The following is a 21,880-nucleotide window of genomic DNA, read 5'->3' on the forward strand; positions in this document are numbered from 1 at the left end:
TTGACTTCAATGTGATTTTAATATACAGGCATACGTAGCCCATTTATCTTTTGCAGTCATCTCTATTTTCACTTCAAACTATTTTATTCTTTACTTGTTCGTAACAATTGCAAAGAAATTGGCAACGTTGTATTTGTAGTCTACTTCGTTCTGAAGTTATCGGCGGTCACAGCGCGACAGAAAACTCTTAATTCTGTGTTTAGCTGAGCTCTTCTGTGTATAAAGTGACTGGGAAGGGCAAAAAAGCATCTAAGGCAGTCGGAAAATAACAAACGTTTTCAAGTGCAACTTTAGAAATAATGGTTTTGGGAAACAACCGAAGATGGTAAGACGGTTCTAACAATGATCTGAATGCTATGAAGGCTTTGGGAAACGAGGCCCAGGACCCTGGTCAAAAGTAGTGCACTATATAGGGAATAAGGTGCCACTTGGGACACACACAGGAAAAAAACATGAACCACACTCTTACATCACGGTGATGGGCAAGGAATCGTTTTACAAACCTAGCTCACCGAAACCAAATGAACCAAGTTCCACTGAGCTGAACGTCAGTCAGACTGCATTAATCTATAGCAGGTGCTAGCTGCTAGCTCGCTGTAGAAGTGAGAGCCCACGCTAATCAGTCCAAGCAGCGCAGAATATACTAACATGTCTCCCACAATCAGCAGGCTAATGAGCACTAGGGCACCCTGCTGAGCTGACCCTCCTTCCCTCTCTCCGGCTGTGCTGCGCTGCCTGCGTCTGTCTCGAGGGCGAGTCCAGGCCAAGCAGCCAGCCAGAAGCCAGTCAGGCCAGAACCTGAGTGCTGGGCCTCAGGGGGATCCCTCAGATGACCACTAATAGCTGTGTGAGAGCAGAGATGAGTGGAGGCAGGTCCAGTGTCAGACACCCCTAGCAACGGCCACGCCTGGCCATACGGATCGTCCTCTGGGGGTCTAGACATACAGCCACTCCTCTACACCCAGAGGGACAGGAACGGCAGCTCGCTATGGCTGCTATTTCAAAAGCAAAAAAAGGCAGCTTCCTCCACTGCACACACATACATACAGTTGAAGTCGGAAGTTTACATACACTTAGGTTGTAGTCACTAATCTCGTTTTTCATCCACTCCACAAATTTCTTGTGAACAAACTATAGTTTTGGCAAGTTGGTTAGGATATCTAATTTGTGCATAACAAGTAATTTTTCCAACAATTGTTTACAGACCGATTATTTCACTGTATCACAATTCCAGTGGGTCAGAAGTTTACAGCTTGGAAAATTCCAGAAAATGCTTTAGAAGCTTCTGATAGGCTAATTTACATAATTTGGGTCAATTGGAGGTGTACCCGTGGATGCATTTCAAGGCCTACCTTCAAACTCAGTGCCTCTTTGCTTGACATCATGGGAAAATCAATCAGCCAAAACGCATAAAAAAAATTGTAGACCTCCACAAGTCTGGTTCATCCTTGGGAGCAATTTCCAAACGCCTGAAGGTACCACATTCATCTGTACAAACAATCGTACGCAAGTATAAACACCATGGGACCACGCAGCCGTCATACCGCTCAGGAAGGAGACGTGTTCTGTCTTCTAGAGATGAACGTACTTTGGTGCGAAAAGTGCAAATCAATCCCAGAACAACAGCAAAGGACCTTATGAAGATGCTGTAGGAAACCGGTACAAAAGTATCTATATCCACAGTAAAATGAGTCCTATATCGACATAACCTGAAAGGCCGCTCAGCAAGGGAGAAGCCACTGCTCCCAAACCGCCATAAAAAAGCCAGACTACGTTTTGCAACTGCACATGGGGACAAAGATTGTACTTTTTGGAGAAATGTCCGCTGGCCTGATGAAACAAAAATAGAACTGTTTGGCCATAATGACCATGATTATGTTTGGAGAGCGAAGAAGAACACCATCCCAACCATGAAGCACAGGGGTGGCATCATCATGTTGTGGGGGTGCTTTGCTGCAGAAGGGACTGGCGCACTTCACAAAATAGATGGCATCATGAGGGAGGGAAAATTATGTGGATATATTGAAGCAACATCACAAGACGTCAGTCAGGAAGTTAAAGCTTGGTCACAAATGGGTCTTCCAAATGGACAATGACCCCAAGCATACTTCCAAAGTTGTGGCAAAATGGCTTAAGGACAACAAAGTCAAGGTATTGGAGTGGTCATCACAAAGCCCTGACCTCAACCCCATAGAAAATTTGTGGGCAGAACTGAAAAAGCGTGTGTGAGCAAGGAGGCCTACAAACCTGACTAAGTTACACCAGCTCTGTCAGGAGGAATTCACCCAACTTATTGTGGGAAGCTTGTGGAAGGCTACCCGAAACATTTGACCCAAGTCAAACAATTTAAAGACAATGGTACCAAATTCTACTTGAGTATGTAAACTTCTGACCCACTGGCAATGTGATGAAAGAAATAAAAGCTGAAATAAATATTTCTCTCTGCAATTATTATGACATTTCACATTCTTAAAATAAAGTGGTGATCCTAACTGACCTAAAACCGGGAATTTTTACTGGGATTAAATGTCAGGAATCATGAAAAACTGAGTTTAATGTATTTGGCTAAGGTGTATGTAAACTTCCGACTTCAACTGTACATACATACATGCTAAACAGATTTTTACATTTAAAAAAAAAGATGCTGTATGAATGACAGTAAAAAAGTGACAGACAGTTAAGTAATGCTAGCAGTGCCGCAGTGTTTAGGCTCACCTCTTGTTCTTGGCCTGTCCCTTGTCTTTGTTGGAGCCCTTGGCAGCGGCGGTGACCAGGCCCTGTGGGGCGTCCCTCAGGCCGAAGCTCTTGGCGGCGTGGCCCAGGTGCAGGGCTTTGATATGGAAGATGTGCTTCATGTTGGACGGGTAGGCAGTGTACGCCCGTAGGAACGACTGCAAGGCTAAATCAACAGAGGAAAGCGCTGCGTGAACGTCACTAAAACGATGACCACAAAACAGGAGTTTAAACCAGTCACCAAGACAAACTGTTAGTGAGGAAGCCGTTCTTTTGATTCTGTACCCAAACTTTCCTGCTATATACACTCTAATTTCAACGATCATTTAAACATAATTTTTCATATTTTTTTGTCCTTTTAACCCAGCAATGTTGGGTGAAGTTGGTTTGTAACGCATGGTGATTACGCACTTATGGTGATATGCACGCGATTTTTTTTTTTAACCCATGTGCTTAAATCTGTTATTTTTCTTTGTGTTATTCCCAACTATTTGTTTTTCTTCAATGTTAGGGTTCTGTTTTAAAAATGGAAAGGGGGAGGTGCCATACTTTCCCATCTTTTTTCTACTCTCCTGCAGTTTTCCTTTGTCTTTAAACTCTCATCTTATTGCTTTGTCTTTTCTTGTGTGCAAATTTTAAACAAATTTAACACACCTCTCTTTGCTGCTTGGACAGAGTCATTATCGTTATGGACAACGTTCTCAAACTCCGTCTGTAGGACAGTTGCTCTTTCCTGCACCTCCTGCTCCAGAGCCCCGGAAGACTTCTACAGACACACACAAGTTATGTAGATTGAACTGACCAGAAGGAAAGCACTTTTAACATTGGTGAAAGCTGAATATAGTCATATAAGTATAAAATGTGTTGAGCTTGTTGCTCCCTCACCTTGCCGTCATACTTTCCCCTGACTTTGAAGCGGTCGTCCAGCATTAGCGTTGACAGAATCAACTCCATCTTCATCTCGGACAGGCTGGAGGAACAGTTGACAACAGGGGTGTATTCATTAGTGCACTGTGCAAACCGTAGCAAACCGTTTTGATGCAGAAAACATTTTGAAAAACAAGAGTTTCTTATTGGACAAATTCAGGTAGGTCCATTCCATTTTTAGGCCCCTATGGTTACGTTTGCTTCCTAGTGAATACACCCCAGACACCCTGAGTTCCACTGTGGACTGCTTTCAAAAAACTACCAAGTAAGTACATTTGGGGAAACATTGTGATTTAGCCTCAAACGGGTGCTTGTTCTAAAGACGCAAAGTAGTGAGACTTGTCTTACTCCCTCGTCCTAAACCCTTTTAATAAACCTATAGCACAGTGGTTCCCCAACTGTGTAGTCGGCAGGAGGGTCACCCCCCCCCCAAAGAGGAAGTTTATGTTAATTGTTTTTTTTGTTTTTGTTTTTTAAATAAAATACTCTTGAAAGTTGTAATAGTAGAATGCACAAGGTGCCATTTAGAAATTGGGTAGTGCATCATCAGTTACTCTTGTCATGTTAGTCATTGCATACCTTAGCGAGAGCTATTTATAACTTGTCAGTGTCCAGATCAACCAGCCCATGTCATATAACGTTTTTTTCCCCCCCGTTTTTTTTGCCCATAGACAATTGTAATTTTGTGTCACTCAAATATCACATGAATACACATTAGACATGGCAAAATGTACAGCATTGCATGAAAATTTGCTTAAACATTTTCTTTGCACCCCATAACAAAATGTGTAGAATTGCAGGAAATAAGCTTTAAACCTGCTAAACTCTCTCCACCAACAAGAGGGGTGTTTCCAGTTTGTGTCATGAACAGTGCTTGTGCCCATAGAAATAGACGTGGGGTGCGGGATGTTCCGCAATGCCCAATTCCCCCCCCACACCCACCCTAGCAGCAGGCTGTCATGTGGCTCGTGGTAAATGACGTTGTGAGCAGAGGGTGAGCACATGACCATAGAGGGTGACAGCTCTGGCTGGCTCTGCTCAGTGGCTGTCAGTGCTCCCCTTCACAGAGATTGATCAGCCCAGACGATTCAGCCGGGCTACACAGAGCTTGGGAATGAAGCATTAGTGTATGTGTGTGCGCGCGCGCGCGCAAAGTAAAACCATAGAGACCACGTGTATGAGAACAGTACAGGGAGAGAAAAGTGTTTCACGGTCTTGGATGGAGCATAGAAAAGTACAAATAAGACTAACTTTAAAGTTGGAGACGCAGACAGACTGTGTGGAGATGTGTCACACAACCATAAAAAGGTTGTGAACATGGGCACACGGGTTAGAGAAGGGATGTTCAGTGATCATCCACAGACCTACCTGATATTGTGATTTGCCAGGGAAGTGACATAGGACATTTCAGCAGGGGTGAGAAAGAGAAGGCTGCTTCCCTTAGCTCCTATACGGGCAGTTCGCCCGACGCGGTGCACGTACTCTGCTGGAGTGGTTGGAGGGTTGTACTGAAACACACAGACACACACATTACTAATTTAAATACAAATATCTGACATTTCACTTGGAATTCCTCAATGGACAGAAATGTCATGTTCTTATATTAGAATTTTACCTGTACAATCCATGTCACCTGAGGCATGTCAAGTCCACGTGCTGCAACATCCTGGAGAAAAAAGTTATAATAATGATTGTGATGTTGTGGACCTCCCAATGCAAGCCTGAAACCAACCCTCTGACTTTTAGGTAAGATTTATAGTGGCCGTATAAGAAGTACATTTTCCTGGTCAAATACCACTGTCTCTCCCTACAAACACACACAGTTGGGCTAGATGACTGTGTGCACGCACAGGAGTTTGTTTGAAATGGGCTAACATTTCAAAAAGGCCATTGTCTTTATTGGTCTGGGAGGCCATTGTGGTTTGTGGCCTGCTGCGCTGCTGTGGTGTATAATATAAATAAATATCTGATATTGGAGTGCTAGGAAGAGGGAAGATGCTGCATGGAGCTATGGGCCTTCGGTTGCCAGTGGCAGGGCCAGGATGAGCTGTGTATTGGCCGGGCACACTGGACTGCCTGGGGAGGAGTGGAGTAGCGATGCTGGCCTGGCCAGCCAGTACAGATGGAGGCCAGTGCTGGGCCATGCCAGCCTGTCAGACGGATTAGAACCACTTATTTATTCAGCCTTGTCATTTAGCATTAAGGGGTCTCTCATTCACACACATTTCATTTCCCCAAAATGAAGTTGTCATTGTTGATATTTTTTTGACATCGGGGACGGTGTGCCTCAGTGGCTGGTTGAAGAAATGCAAGTCCAAACGAATGGCAAAGGACAAATATCTAGGAACTAAGCAATTGAATTGAATGACCAATCAAGTAGTGAAGGAGATGGGGGGGAGAAGTGAGAAACAGAGAGAGAGAGAGGTGTAAGGAAGGATGACAAGAACTGGCCATGCAACCTTTCACAACATCAAGTGAAAATGATTTTGAGAGGCAACAGTTCTGGGTTTAAGTCCATGGCAAGCTCAGTTGCCTAGGGAACTTTTTAGCAAAATGCCAAAGCTAATGGAAAGAGAAGCTGGGCTGGTTCCCGCAGGGCAGGGATATTCTGTATTTTCCTTCCAGCAAACAGGGGCTGATGCTCAGGCCACTCGCTGCCTGGGACCCAGGGCTGCACAATTTAGATCTGGTATGACAGTCATTATTTCATCTAACCGTTTCCCTCAACCTGCAGGAAGATATCCGGCGTCATGTAGGCCCAGGCAGTGTCTCAAACGTTGAGCTGGCTTACCGTACAGAGCAGAATTCCAGTCTTGCAGAGAGAGAACTCTTGGAAAACATCTGTCCTTTCCTGTTAAAAATAAAGTTTGTTGTTTAATTTTGTACAGGTAAAAAATTATTTGCCCATGTAAGACAACACCAAAATCCATAAAGGGTATTTGTGGAGGACAATCTGTTTTAGGTGCAATAACAGCTGTGTCACCTGCCATCCTCGTCACAGGAGCAGTTGTAAGGGGCCCAGCCTGTGCACTCCTATTACCAAACACATCCATAATAACTCTGTCCGAATCCCAAATGGCATCCTATCCCCAACATAGTGCACTACTTTTGACCAAAGCAGTGCACTATATATGGAATAGGGTGCCATTTGAGACGTAGATCCAGCCTCGATGACAGCCTCTGCCGTCCATACTTCCACCTGACCCATTCCTCTTTAATATCCAGAGCTTTAATATAACCAGAGCTTGTGCCCACTGCCCATCTCCAGTCCCACGCCCCCAGAGGTGCCATATGGGCAGCCCCCGTTGACTGTCATTAGCGGCCCTGGGACAGGGGTGAACACTGGGCAGGGCATTAGCCCTCAGCTCCTCCCCGGGTACAGCCACAGGGCATGGCCTGGTGACTGCCACACTACACCAGCTGGTTAGTGGTAACACAGGGCATGGTATAGCCACTCTCTGACCCTGACTAAAAGCAGCCTTCATTGGAAAGACTGTGCTGCTGCTGTTCCAGAGAAGGCCCTGGGAGTGATGCCTGTGTAGCACAAATGTAAATAACGAAACTGTCCTGTACTCCCATGCAACAGTCACATGGGTACATGGTAGGTTAAAAAAGTAGTGTCTCACCTCCTGCTTCATGTTGCCGTGGAGACGGAAGAAGCTGAGCGGAGGCTGCTGTTTGGCTTTTGGCCCAGAGAGCACGGAGTTGAAAAGGATCAGCAGGAACTCCACTGCCTCACAACTCGACACAAACACAATTATCTTGTGACCCTTCTCAAACTGCAGGGGTGAGAGAGGATAAACACAGCCATAATATAAAATGGGACAATGTGCATATCCTTTACTTTAGGGATGCAAATTTCAGTCACTTTTGCTGCCGAATAACAAAATTTCATTAACCGGTTAACAAATAGTAAAAAAAAATCTAAACAGTAAACGACGTGACCAACAGAAAATACTATTAGAGATCTGTATATAATGACGAGACGCTTATTTCTCCGCCCTAACAATGTTACAAGGCTGGAAGGCAGGCGACATAGAAACGCATTGGGCTTTTTATGGACAGATTTTGGCGAGAGTGGAACCTCTCGCTTCGCCTCTTGCTCTCTGATACTAGGCGTGCACACAAGGACCGGACAGTTTCCCTTAAGAGCTTAATGGAAACATGCGACAAAAGCAAGCGTATTGTCTTATCAGTCAAAATTTAATAGCCAATTATTGAACATGTAACTCCTGTAATGAAGCAGTAGCAACACAAATATATATATAAAAAAAGGCATTCAAACATTTGCCAAAATGCAATTCGGGGGAAAACACCACTTGAAACAGCACACCTAGTGCGAGCGGTTCCATGTGACAGATGAAAATCTCTGTTAGAAACGTAGAAAGAGGGGGAATCTATAACAACTAGAATGCGTTGGTAATATGACTAAGATTGGGCCTTTGGCTTCTGGGCAACGAAAGAAAGTTATGAAAACCAATAGAACAGCGATTTCATTTAGAATCGTTGCGCAGTGACTGGGCTTACAAAAAGCAAGATTCACTCCACTAAGGATCTAATCTCGCGTTGTCTGACAGGTGGTAGGATATTCCACTCCTTAAACTAGGCTCTGTATGCTGTGCACGTGTCATAAGATGCATGACGACTAACGAAAATACACACGTGCCAATTCAATTCCACTAAATTATGCAAATTAACCTACAGACCAATAAGCAATGACTGGTCAAATGTAATTTTCAGAAGCTAACCGATTAACATCCCTACTTAGTTTCCCAGAATGGTAAGACTAATTGAGCTCCCCGATTTAACATGAACAATAAGATAGCCAACCCCCAAATATCAACCTATCTGCATGTGGACTGTGCATTCTGGGGAGAAGTTTCTCCAAGGCACAGATCTAAGACCACCTTCATATCCTCCAAGCCTAATCTCAATCATTAGTGAGAGAAACGCTAAAACTACACCCAATACCAGACCGTGCTTACCTTGCACTTGGACAGGATGAAGGCTGCCAGGCAGACCAGCCTTAGTTTGCTGGGAACCACCACCATGTGCTGCTGCAGCCTTTCGGGTACAGCAAAGCGGTCCGATTTGCCCTGGGCTGTTGTGGGGTCCGGAGTTAGATCGTTGATCCCCTCCGAGTTCTCTCCCACCTGGATGCTGACCGGCTCCTTCATGCTGATCCCAGCTAACCGGGATAAGCCTGCCACCACAACATTAATTAGAACAGTGAGATAAACAGAGAGACAATCTCAATTTAATTAATTTTAAATTCAGCCTGTAACAACAAAATGTGGAATAAGTCAAGGGGTATGAATACTTTCTGAAGGCACTGTATACGCATCTCTATGCCAGGCACACAAGCACACAGTGTTAGTGGTGTCATACATTGTCTTGTAACATACAAAATGTGCAATCCAAAGTCCATTGTCACTCCCCTAAATATGTACAGTTGAAGTCGGAAGTTTACATGCACTAAGATTGGAGTCATTAAAACTCGTTTTTCAACCACTCCACACATTTCTCGTTAATAAACTCTAGTTTTGGCAAGTTGGTTAGGACATCTACTTTGTGCATGACAAGTAATTTTTCCAACAATTGTTTACAGACAGATTATTTCACTTATAATTCACTATATCACAATTCCAGTGGGTCAGAAGTTTACATACACTAAGTTGACTGTGCCTCTAAACAACTTGGAAAATTACCCGAAAATGATGTCATGGCTTTAGAAGCTTCTGATAGGCTAATTGACATAATTTGAGTATATTGGAAGTTTACCTGTGGATGTATTTCAAGGCCTAACTTCAAACTCAGTGTCTCTTTGCTTGACATCATGGGAAAATCAAAAGAAATCAGCCAAGACCTCAGAAAAAAAAACTGTGTAGACCTCCACAAGTGTGGTTCATCCTTGGGAGCAGTTTCCAAACGCCTGAAGGTACCACATTCATCTGTACAAACAATAGTACGCAAGTATAAACACCATGGGACCACGCAGCCGTCATACCGCTCAGGAAGGAGACGCGTTCTGTCTCCTAGAGATTAACGTACTTTGGTGCGAAAAGTGCAAATCAATCCCAGAACAACGGCAAAGGACCTTGTGAAGATGCTGAGGAAACAGGTACAAAAGTATCTATATCCACAGTAAAACGAGCACTATATCGACATAACCTGAAAGGCCGCTCAGCAAGGAAGAAGCCACTGCTCCAAAACCGCCATAAAAAAGCCAGACTACGGTTTCAACTGCACATGGGGACAAAGATTGTACTTTTTGGAGAAATGTCCTCTGGTCTGATGAAACAAAAATAGAACTGTTTGGCCATAATGACCATCATTATGTTTGGAGGAAAAGGGGGAGGCTTGCAAGCCGAAAAACACCATCCCAACTGTGAAGCACGGGGGTGGCAGCATCATGTGGTGGGGGTGCTTTGCTGCAGGAGGGACTGGTGCACTTCACAAAATAGATGGCTTCATGAGGAAGGAAAATGATGTGGATATATTGAAGCAACATCTCAAGACATCAGTCAGGAAGTTAAGGCTTGGTTGCAAATGGGTCTTCCAAATGGACAAGCATACTTCCAAAATTGTGGCAAAATGGCTTAAGGACAACAAAGGCAAGGTATTGGAGTGGCCATCACAAAGCCCTGACCTCAATCCTATAGAACATTTTTGGGCACAACTGAAAAAGCGTGTGCGAGCAAGGAGGCCTACAAACCTGACTCAGTTATACCAGCTCTGTCAGGAGGAATGGGCTAAAATTCACCCAACTTATTGCGGGAAGCTTGTGGAAGGCCACCCAAAACGTTTGACCCAAGTTAAACAATTTAAAGGCAACGCTACCAAATACTAAATGAGTGTATGTAAACTTCTGACCAACTGGGAATGTGATGAAAGAAATAAAAGCTGAGAATAAATCACTCGCAACTATTATTCTGACATTTCACATTCATAAAATAAAGTGGTGATCCTAACTGACATAAGACAGGGAATTTTTACTAGGATGTCAGGAACTGTGAAGAACTGAGTTTAAATGTATTTGGCTAAGGTGCATGTAAACTTCCGACTTCAACTGTAAATGCCAATAAAATAAWTTTTCTGTCAGTATGGTGCGTGTGTAACCTTCATTTAACTAGGCAAGTCAGTTAAGAACAAATTCTTATTTACAATGACAGCCTACCCCGGCGACGCTGGGCCAATTGTGCACTGCCCTATGGGACTCCCAATCACAGCCAGATGTGATAGAGCCTGGATTCAAACCAGGGACTGTAGTTACGCCTCTTGCACTGAGATGCAGTCCGTGTGCGTTTCGTCCGTGTGCGTTTTAACTATTTAACTGTACTAGAATGCTTGAAAGGCCGCAAAAATGTAAAAAATGTGTTATCGGACATCGGTATCAGCCAAAAATGYCATATCGGTGCATCACTAGACAGTGGATGTTATAGCAAAAACCAAGTCATGAGGTCAAAGGAATTGTCAGTAGAGCTCCGAGACAGGATTGTGTTGAGGTACAGATCTGGAGAAGGGCACCAAAAAATGTCTGCAGCATTGAAGGTCCCCAAGAACACAGTGGCCTCCATCATTCTTAAATGGGAGAAGTTTGGAACAACCAAGACTCGTCTTAGAGCTGGCCGCCCGGCCAAACTGAGCAATCGGGGTAGAAGGGCCTTGGTCGGGGAGGTGACCAAGAACCTGATGGTCACTGACAGAGCTCTAGAGTTCCTCTGTGGAGATGGCAGAACCTTCCAGAAGGACAACCATCTCTGCAGCACTCCACCAATCAGGCCTTTATGGTAGAGTGACCAGGCCTTTATGGTAGAGTGACCAGACGGAAGCCACTCCTCAGTATAAGGCACATGACAGACCACTAGGAATATGTCAGAAGGCACCTAAAGGACTCACACAATGAGAAACAAGACTGTCTGGTCTGATGAAACCAGCTATTGAACTCTTCGGTCTGAATGCCAAGCATCACATCTGGACGTAACCTGACACCATCCCTACGGTGAAGCATGGTGGTGGCAGCATCATGCTGTGGGGATGTTTTTCAGAGGCAGGGACTGGAAGACTAGTCAGGATCGAGGAAAAGATTAAGAGCAAATTAGAGAGATACTTGATGAAAACCTGCTCCAGAGCACTCAGGATCTCAGACTGGGGCAAAGGTTCACCTTCCAACAGGACAACGACCCTAACTAAGCACACAGACAAGGCAACGCAGGAGTGGCTTCGGGACAGGTCTCTATGTCCTTGAGTGGCCCAGCCAGACCCTGATCAAACATCTCTGGAGAGACCTGAAAACAGCTGTGCAGCCACGCTCCCCTTCCAACCTGACAGAGCTTGAATGGGTCTGCAGAGAACAATGGGAGAAACTACCAAAATACAGGTGTGCCAAGCTTGTAGCGTCATACCCAAGAAGAAGAGGCTGTAATCGCTGCCAAAGGTGTTTCAACAAAGTACTGAGTAAAGGGACTGATTACTTGTGTAAATGTGATCAATGTTTTTTATGTATACATTCGTAAAATTTGACTTAGATGAGGAAGAAATTAATCATGACATCTCGGATGACTATTCTTCTAATTCTGAGCCTCAGCCTGAACCTACACCTTATTTTTAATACATTTGCAACAACGTATAAAAACTTGTTTCCGCTTTGTCATTATGGGGTATTGTGTGTAGATTGATTAACCTTTCTGGCGCAGGGGTCCCGCTAGCGACCCACCTCGACAACATCCAGTGAAATTGCAGAGCGCCAAATTCAAAATACAGAAAAMGTAATATTAAACCTTCATGATAATACAAGTGTCATGACGTTGGGTTGGGGGTAGGTTTACGACAGTCATAAATACCTCTTTCCCCCTTTTTCTCTCTCCCCACTATAACTGATGTGACATAAGGAAACCCATGGGTTAACATAGAGATTCTGGGTAACATCAGAAGTTGGGGGAAATGAACTATATTCTGGTAATCCAACCAACTGAACATATGCGGTGGTACTTAAGGTATATTATGTCAGTTCGGTTGCCCTCTGACACATTCTCATCAATGATAGAATGACAAACTCTACTGTGGAAAGTATAAATGTCAGAGGTATCGAATTCACATGGAATTGTGAAGAGATTAAATGTAAATTTAGCTTCCAAATGAGAGATCTGTGCTTTCATAAGTTTTCCTCAGCTCAACCAGTGGCCCACCCCTGTGAAGAGGCATGGGTTATAAACTTTTCAGACACACCCCTCTACCTCCACTATATAAAGCCAGTGACAAGAATATAACTTCCTGTTCCAGGTACACCAGGATGACGGTCCTGTGTCAGAATGGTTCAGACAATAACTACAGAACTAGGCCAACATCAGCATGGACTTTGATTGTGAATGGTATGAACTTTGAACTCGTGTTCACTACAGAAGTGATATCTCCTAGCCGTTGAGTTGGCAACAGCTGCTACAAACGCAGGTTAGGAAGGACAGTCCGAGTATCCCGTCTTCCACACACAACGTTACTACAACGTATCCCGTGACTACCAGAGACATTCTCCAAAGGACAGAGGACTCGGGTTGGCGATACGGTCTTCCATCTACCACCAACCTACTGAAGCGCAGCTCAGAGTAAATATGTATTGCATTTTCTTTTTCAAATGGGCGGTAATTTAGAATGCATCAGATACTGTATTTACGACAGCACAGCTCGCCTATGTCCCTGTCTCCCGCTCTTTCACTAAGACTCAGCCCCTTTCCTTTGTGTAACAAGCTGTCATATCTATTCCGCCCGCTAGGGACGTTTCTGTATGACGTAATTTGTGATCAAGTTATGATTTAATTGTATATGTGTGATTCTGTGTGATTAGTTAGGTATTTAGTAAATAAATAATTAAACCCAATTTTGTATCGCTGATTCAACTTGTTAGCCAGGATTCTTGCAGATAATCAAGGACTGAATAAAATGACGATTAATGTGACTGCTATTTAGTAAAATGTTACTAAATCTTTAAGAGTTTATTCGAAAGATAACAGCTCTATAAATATTATTTTGTGGTGTCCCTCTCTAGTTAATTAATATTTACATGATTAGTTCAATCAGGTAATATTAATTACGGAGAAATTATTTTATAGAATAGCATGTCATAGCAATCAATCTGGCATAGTCAAAGACACGACACAAGTGTCAGACATGATTCTTTAGCTTAGAATCTTGGCAATCTAACCGCCTTCAAAAAGGCTTTACGGCGAAAGCACAGCATTCGATTATCTGAGGTCAGCGCCCCACAACAGCATATTATCCAAACAAGCACAGGCATCACAAAATCCCAAATAGCAATAAAATAAGTGACTTACCTTTGAAGATCTTCCTCTGATCACAATCACAAGAGTCCCAGGAACACAATGCATGGTCGTTTTGTTCGATAAATTCCTTATTTATATCCCAAATAGTCCGTTTAGTAGGCGTCATTGAGTTCAGTAATCGACCCGTTCAGAATGCAGACATAGGAGTTCCAAAAGTTACCAGTAAAGTTTATCCAAACAAATGAAACGACGTTTCTAATTCATTATTAGGTACTCTAATATCTAAATAAACGATATTTCATACGGAGCGAACTATTTTCAATAGGAAAGGAAAAGAACGCAGCGTGCTCCCTCGGTCACGCGCGCAATGAGACTAGTTTTGCCATGGGACTTCCTGAGGATAAACAACTATTCCTCGTTGGTTTTTCAAAATACAAGCCTGAAACCATGTATAAAGACTGTTGACATCTAGTGGAAGAAATAGGAACTGCAATTTGGGAGGCGGAAGTCTTTGGTTTCATTAGCTTAAGCTTGGAATTGGCTGGCAGGTCAACAGAAAAAAAATTGGTCCTCGGGTTTTCGCCTGCCAAATCAGTTGTTATACTCACATACATTATTTTAACAGTTTAAGAAACTTTAGAGTGTTTTCTATCCAATACTACCATGCATATCCTAGCTTCTGGGCCTGAGTAACAAGCAGTTTACTTTGGCCACCTCAGTCCTGCAAAATTCCAAATACTGCCCCCTATCCTTAACAAGTTTTAAATGGTCTTTTTCCTCAATTGTAGAATAAGGCTGTAATGTAACAAAATGTGGAAAAAGTCAAGGGGTCTGAATACTTTCCAAATGCACTGTAGACATGCTCATGTTATTTACGTTAGTGCAGGGGGAGCTGCACACATAGGGACTTCCTACTAGGCCACACCACCTCAGTGCTAACAGTATAACTCTGGTTCATCTGCACATGATTACTGCATTCAATCGCTGTAGGATCAGCAGAGGCATTCAGGCATGCAGTTAGATGGACATAAATTAGGTTACTCACATTGTGTCTACCAACGCCCCTGGTATAATGTACATTTGCTGAAGTATTATGACTACTCAGCAACACAATGGTAGGGATTAACTGAGCTGGGCTTGGGTCATTGAGTGCAAGAAATAAGGGACCAAATGCTAAACTTTTGACTGCTTTAATACACTATAAGTGAATCTGTCCAAATACTTACTCCTTCAATTGGGGGCACTAGATATAGTGCTTTAATTTCTAAACAGTGAAACAGATATGTATGAAAATACCCTAAAATAAAAATATGACATTCTGTATTGTTGCCTAATTTGATCTCAAATCTAAAATGCTAAAGTATTGAGACAAATATAAAATGTTAGCTTTACTGTCTAAATATATATTGAGGGAAGTGTATGTTCTATTGGTCCACAAGAGAGCTGATATAGCAGCTGTCACACAGAGACCGATCTGATTGGCCTGTGGCCCGCAGTCCCAGTTACCTGGGACCAAACAGACCATATTAGGGAGGGACAAACATGAACTTGTCCAAGATTATTTTATTTATTTTTTTGTTGCAAAACGTTAGTGTGCACTAATGATTACACCCAAAGTAATGATGATGATTCCGTGTGGCTCAGTTGGTAGAGCATGGCACTTGCAACGCCAGGGTTGTGGGCTCGATTCCCACGAGTGACCAGTATGAAAAACGTATGCACGCACTACTGATAGTCGTTCTGGATAAGATAGTCTGCTAAATGACTAAAATGTCAAATGCAGTTCCTCCCCCATTTTTTTCCATTTGCGGCCTAACAAACAGGACACTTGGGCAGCTTACCATCTGTGAGAGTAGCAGACAGGAGCACGTTCTGCCTGGGAGGTCCAGTGGCATTCAAGGAATTGAGGATCACTGTCAGGTCCTTCTCAAAGCCCAGGTCCAGAATCCTACACCCCGACAAACACAGAACCACTCATTCACCATAAAGCAAAGCCAGATACACAATGTAGTGTTGGCAGGAAGAAGGAAATGCCAACAACTGAGGGCCTTAAGCCCTAAAATATAGGTCAAAGAGTGTGTGTGTGTGTGTGTACCGGTCAGCCTCGTCCAGGATAAGCCACCGGACAGCGCTGAAGGCTATGCTCAGAGTGTTCTTGATGTGGTCCACCAGTCGGCCCGGCGTGGTGATCAGAATGTTAATCCCTTTACGCAGCCTAAACACAGACAGATAGGATTGTAAGCACGCACACACAGCCTAGGTTGGATACACTGACACCAACTATAGTGAAAGCTTCCCCCTTCAAACAAATATGCTACCCAAAGTCAATCAATGGTGGAAAAAAACCTGGCTTTCTCTGCCTTCCTCTTCTCTCCCCCCATCAGGACTCCAGGCACGATCCACGTGAAAGGCTGGCAAGAGGAGAGGGATGGGAATGAAGATACAGTACAATAAGCAGACAGCCAGGGGAAAAGAGCCCATCACATTCCAATGCTTTGCTGGCTGACTGTGGCTGTAGTGCTTTGCTGGGCAGAGAAACTAGGGATGCATCCCAAAAGGCACCCCTATTCCCTATATAGTGCTATACTCTGACCAGAGCCCTAAGACAAATTATCAAAAGAAGTGCCCTAGAAAGGGAATAGGGTGTCATTTGGGGCTAGAAAAGGAATAGGGTGTCATTTGGGGCTAGAAAAGGAATAGGGTGTCATTTGGGGCACAACCTTACTGTACCTTGAGGAGCTTCTGGAAGATCTGAAAGCTCTGCTGGGCCAGCTGAGGGGGAACAAAAATCAAGAAGAAATCAAAGTGGTTACGACTCAAACTCAACATCCATTGTGTGTATGCTTATTGTAATTGTATAACACATGCACCCAGGTGAGAAGTTAGGCAGGTTAGAAAAGTAAAGATGAACAACAAGTGGGACAGAGAAAAGAGAAAATGATCTGGGCATACCTCTCTGGTGGGGACCACAATGACAGCAAGAGGCCCATCCCCTCTCTGGAAAAAGGATATGCAGAAGGTTTAGACACACGGATATAGGGTATCAACTCTGGAAACTTTTCCAGAAATCCAAGATGAAGGATTACTTGGACATCCTTCTCATTCCCTCCTGATTTCGTTAACCTTATAATATAGACTTAAATACATATATCTCTATTTTGTGAAGTGCACCAATCCCTCATGCAGCAAAGCACACCCACAACATGATAATGCCACCACGTGCTTCACGGTTGGGATGTTCTTCGGCTTGCAAGCCTCCCACTTTTCCCTCCAAACATAACAATGGTCATTATGGCCAAACAGTTCGATTTTTCTTTCCTCAGACCAGAGGACATTTCTCCAAAAAGTACGATCTTGGTTCCCATGTGCAGTTGCAAACCGTAGTCTGGCTTTTTTATGCCGGTTTTGGAGCAGTGGCTTCTTAATTGCTGAGCTGCTTTTCAGGTTATGTCGATATAGGACTCATTTTGCTGTGGATATAGATACTTTTGTACCTGTTTCCTCGAGCATCTTCACAAGGTCCTTTGCTGTTGTTCTGTGATTGATTTGCACTTTTCGCACCAAAGCACGTTAATCTCTAGGAAACAGAACGCGTCTCATTCCTGAGCGGTATGACGGCTGCATGGTCCCATGGTGTTTATACTTGCGTACTATTGTTTGTACAGATGAACGTGGTACCTTCAGGCATTTGGAAATAGCTCCCAAGGATGAACCAGACATGGAGGTCTAGAATTTATTTTCTGAGGTCTTGGCTGATTTCTTTTGATTTCCCCATGATGTCAAGCAAAGAGGCACTGAGCTTGAAGGTAGGCCTTGAAATACATCCACAGGGACACCTCCAATTGACTCAAATGATGTCAATTAGCCTATCAGAAGCTTCTAAAGCCATGACATCATTTTCTGCAATTTTCCAAGCTGTTTAAAGGCACAGTTAACTTGGTGTATGAAAACTTCTGACCCACTGGAATTGTGATACATTGAATTATAAGTGACATAATCTGTCTGTAAACAATTGTTGGAAAAATGACTTGTCATGCACAAAGTAGATGTCCTAACCGACTTGCCAAAACTATAGTTTGTTAACAAGAAATTTGTCGAGTGGTTGAAAAACAAGTTTTAATGACGCCAACCTAAGTGTACGTAAACTTCCGGCTTCAACTGTATGCATGCATGTATGTATATGTACACCCAACATGCACATGATCACACTATGATCACATTTCTTAGGCAATGAGCTGGTCATTCTCTGACATTAAAGCGGTTCCCTGGATATGAAAATAATATGTTGACCTTTTTTAAATTAATTTTAATAAACAAATCAGTGTACTTGCCTTAATTTTTGGTTCCACTGCTTGTAAAGACTGAACAAGCGGTATCCCGTAGGCAAGAGTTTTACCTAGACATTCCAGTACAAAAAGGAAAACATTTCACTTTAGGACTATTACTCACACAAAGCTCTAAAAAATAAAAAGCATCTGTATCCTCTCCAAACAACGTTGCTAAATGATTAAATCTGTACAATGTATATAGAAGAAAACATTCTCCCATTCCCCAAACAACTCGTATAGTAATTAGGCTCTACAGGAAAAGAACAGCGTACTCCGAAAGTATTCAGGCCTCTTGACTTAATTTCCACATTGTTACGTTACGGACGTAATCTAAAATGGATTCAATTGTTTCCCCCCCCCCCTCAATCTACACACAATACCCCATAGTGACAATGCAAAAACATGTTTAGAAATGTTTGCAAATGTATTACAAAAATAAACTGAAATATCACATTTACATAAGTATTCAAACCCATTACTCAGGACTTTGTTGAAGCACCTTTGGCAGCGATTACAGCTTAATCTCTTCTTGGGTATGACACTACAAGCTTGGAACAACTGTATTTGGGGAGTTTCTCCCATTCTTCTCTGCAGAGCCTCTCAAGCTCTGTCAGGTTGGATTCGGAGCGTCATTGCACAGCTATTTTCAGGTTTCTCCAGAGAAGTCCGGGCTCCGGCTGGGCCACTCAAGAACGTTCAGAGACCTGTCCCGGAGCCACTCCTGCGTTGTCTTGGCTGTGTGCTTATGGTGAACCAAGTCTTGGTGGTTCCAAACTTCTTCCATTTAAGAATGATAGAGGCCAATGTTCTTGGGGACCATCAATGCTGCAGACATTTTTTGATACGCTTCCCCAGATCTGTGCCTCAACACAATCCTGTCTTGGAGCTCTAAAAGACAATTCACTCAATCTCATAGCTTCTGTTTTCGCTCAACTGTGGGACCTTATATAGACAGGTGTGTGCCTTTCCAAATCATGTCCAATCAATTGAATTTACAACAGGTGGATTCCGATGAGGTTATAGAAACAACCAGGACGATGAGTGGAAACAGTACGCACCAGAGCTCAATTTCGAGTCTCATAGCAGAGTATGAATACTTATGTTTACATTTGCAAAAATTTCAAAAAATCTTTATGGGGTTGTGTATGGATTGATGAGGGAAAATATGTATTTAATCCATTTTAGAATAAGGCAGTAATATAAGAAAATGTGGAAATAGTCAAAGGATCTGAATACTTTCCAAATGCACTGTATGTGGAATATATAAAAATAATATGCAGTCAAACATCAAAAGGAAGCATAAAGAGCTGGAAATGCATCCTACCCGATCCTGTTTGAGAGCGCACGACAGCGTCTTGACCAGACAAGAGGACAGGAATGGTCTCTTTCTGGACACTGCCGAGGAAAACAGCGTTAGTATACAGACTGTGCCGATTGATCTGTGAGCATCTTGAATGCTAAGGACAGTTGGCAGCTATGTGTTCCAAATGGCACCCTATTCCCTATATTATAATGCACTAAGTAGTGATGCACAGATATTACATTTTTGGCCGATATCCAATATTTTCCTTGCAAAAAAAAGAGACCGTAACGATAACCGACATTAAAAATGTTAGCGGCCTTAAGCATTCTAGTACAGTTAAATAGTTTACTAACACACACGGACGCAGCGGTCTAAGGCACTGCATCTGAGCATGAGGCATCACTACAGTCCCTGGTTCGAATCCAGGCTGTATCACATCCAGCCGTGATTGGGAATCCCATAGGGCGGCGCACAATTGGCCCAGCGTCGTCCGGGTTTGGTCGGGGTAGGCCGGGAATGTAAATAAGAATTTTCTTTCAGCTAGGGGACAGAATTTTTATGTTTGGAAAAATAACGTTCCCAAGGTAAACGGACTATTTCTCAGGTCCAGATATGCATATTCTATCATAATTGACAGATTAGGATAGAAAACTCAAAAGTTTCCAAAACTGCCAAAATATTGTCTGTGAGTATAACAGAACTGATTTTGCAGGCGAAAACCTGAGGAAATCCAACTCGGAAGTGCCTTTTATTGGAAAAATCCCTGTTCCGTTGCCTGCCCCTCCATTTAAAGGGGTATCAACCAGATTCCTTCTCCAATGGCTTCCTCAGGCTGTGACCAGGCTTTATACATAGTTTCAAGCTTTTATTTTGAAAAATGAGCGAGATTTTTCAAAACGCGTCAGGTATCCTTTGATTAGTTCCTGCGCGCGAGAGATGTAGCTCGACATTTTCTTTCTCTGTAGTATTGAATAGGTTACCGTCCGGTTGAAATATCGATTATGTTTGTTAAAAACAACCTGAGGATTGATTATAAAAAAACGTTTGACATGTTTCTACGAACATTACGGATACTTTTTGGAATTTGTCTGCCTTTCAGGACCGGAACGAGCCTGTGGTTTTCTGAACATAACGCGCAAGACTAATCTTTATCAAACAAAAATAACATTTATTGTGTAACTGGGAGTCTCGTGAGCGCAAACATCCGAAGATTATCAAAGGTAAGCGATTAATTTTATTGCTTTTCTGACCAAGCTAATTTGAGGCTAGCTGTTCTTACTGTTTTGTCTAGTGATTGATAAACTCACAAACGCTTGGATTGCTTTCGCTGTAAAGCATATTTTCAAAATCTGACACGATAGGTGGATTAACAACAAGCTAAACTGTGTTTTGGTATATTTCACTTGTGATTTCATGATTATAAATATTTATTTTATTTGGCGCTCTGCAATTCAGCGGTTGTTTACGAAAATGATCCCGCTAAAGGGATCCGTGCGTCAAGAAGTTAACTGACTTGACAAGTTAAAAAAAGGTCACACAAAAAAAAAAGTTAGCAAACAATTAAAAGCTATTTCTTTCACTTACTTGCTGTGCTGTTTGGTTGTTCATTTGTTCAGTCGTTTCATTCTCAACCAGGATTTCTATGGAACGCCGTTTGGGTCTTTGCGTGTCAAAAAAGATATGTAAATAACACTATTTGATGTGTCAAATAAGCTTTTTGACCAATCAGGACCTGAATATGACGACATGTCACAATTTAACTCGTTCATACATTTTTTTACGTAGTTATTACACATTGATTACACTAACGCTCGTATTTTATATGTCCCAACGATTCATCGATACGTATGCTATGATGTTGGTAAAGTTCTCGCGCACCTACAGTGCTGGTCATTAAAAAAAAGCTTGCTAGCTCATGGATGCAAACAATGATCTTCCCCAAAAACAAAGCAAAACGACATGTTTCAGTAGCTATAGGTAGCCAACTAACCCAGCAAAAAAAGAAACGTCCTCTCACTGTCAACTGTGTTAATTTTCAGCAAACTTAACGTGTAAATATTTGTATGAACATAAGATTCAACAGACATAAACTGAACAAGTTCCACAGACATGTGACAAACAGAAACGGAATTAATGTGTCCCTGAACAAAGGGGGAGGGGGGGGTCAAAATCAAAAGTAACAGTCAGTATCTGGTGTGACCACCAGCTGCATTAAGTACTGCAGTGCGTCATCTTCTCAGGGACTGCACCAAACTTGCCAGTTCTTGCTGTGAGATGTTAACCCACTGTTCCACCAAGGCACCTGCAAGTTC

General features: G+C 42.8%; 1 protein-coding gene across 2 annotated transcripts in view; it reads right to left on the minus strand.

Annotated features, from left to right (window-relative positions):
• Window positions 1-21,880, minus strand: part of ddx31 (DEAD (Asp-Glu-Ala-Asp) box polypeptide 31) — a 53,118-nt gene that overhangs the window by 20,210 nt on the left and 11,028 nt on the right. For both annotated transcript variants that reach the window (XM_024001702.2, XM_024001703.2), the window contains exons 6-20: window positions 19,590-19,660; window positions 18,269-18,333; window positions 16,890-16,934; window positions 16,668-16,709; window positions 16,284-16,348; window positions 16,033-16,152; window positions 15,779-15,885; window positions 8,646-8,863; window positions 7,287-7,439; window positions 6,452-6,511; window positions 5,276-5,326; window positions 5,029-5,168; window positions 3,619-3,703; window positions 3,388-3,499; window positions 2,716-2,899 (exon numbers count right to left, since the gene is read on the minus strand). In XM_024001702.2, coding sequence (XP_023857470.1) covers window positions 2,716-2,899; window positions 3,388-3,499; window positions 3,619-3,703; window positions 5,029-5,168; window positions 5,276-5,326; window positions 6,452-6,511; window positions 7,287-7,439; window positions 8,646-8,863; window positions 15,779-15,885; window positions 16,033-16,152; window positions 16,284-16,348; window positions 16,668-16,709; window positions 16,890-16,934; window positions 18,269-18,333; window positions 19,590-19,660 — 1,518 coding nt within the window. The remainder of the gene's footprint in view (window positions 1-2,715; window positions 2,900-3,387; window positions 3,500-3,618; window positions 3,704-5,028; window positions 5,169-5,275; window positions 5,327-6,451; window positions 6,512-7,286; window positions 7,440-8,645; window positions 8,864-15,778; window positions 15,886-16,032; window positions 16,153-16,283; window positions 16,349-16,667; window positions 16,710-16,889; window positions 16,935-18,268; window positions 18,334-19,589; window positions 19,661-21,880) is intronic.

The sequence above is a fragment of the Salvelinus sp. IW2-2015 genome, linkage group LG15, assembly GCF_002910315.2.
Source record: "Salvelinus sp. IW2-2015 linkage group LG15, ASM291031v2, whole genome shotgun sequence".
NCBI lineage: Eukaryota > Metazoa > Chordata > Actinopteri > Salmoniformes > Salmonidae > Salvelinus > Salvelinus sp. IW2-2015.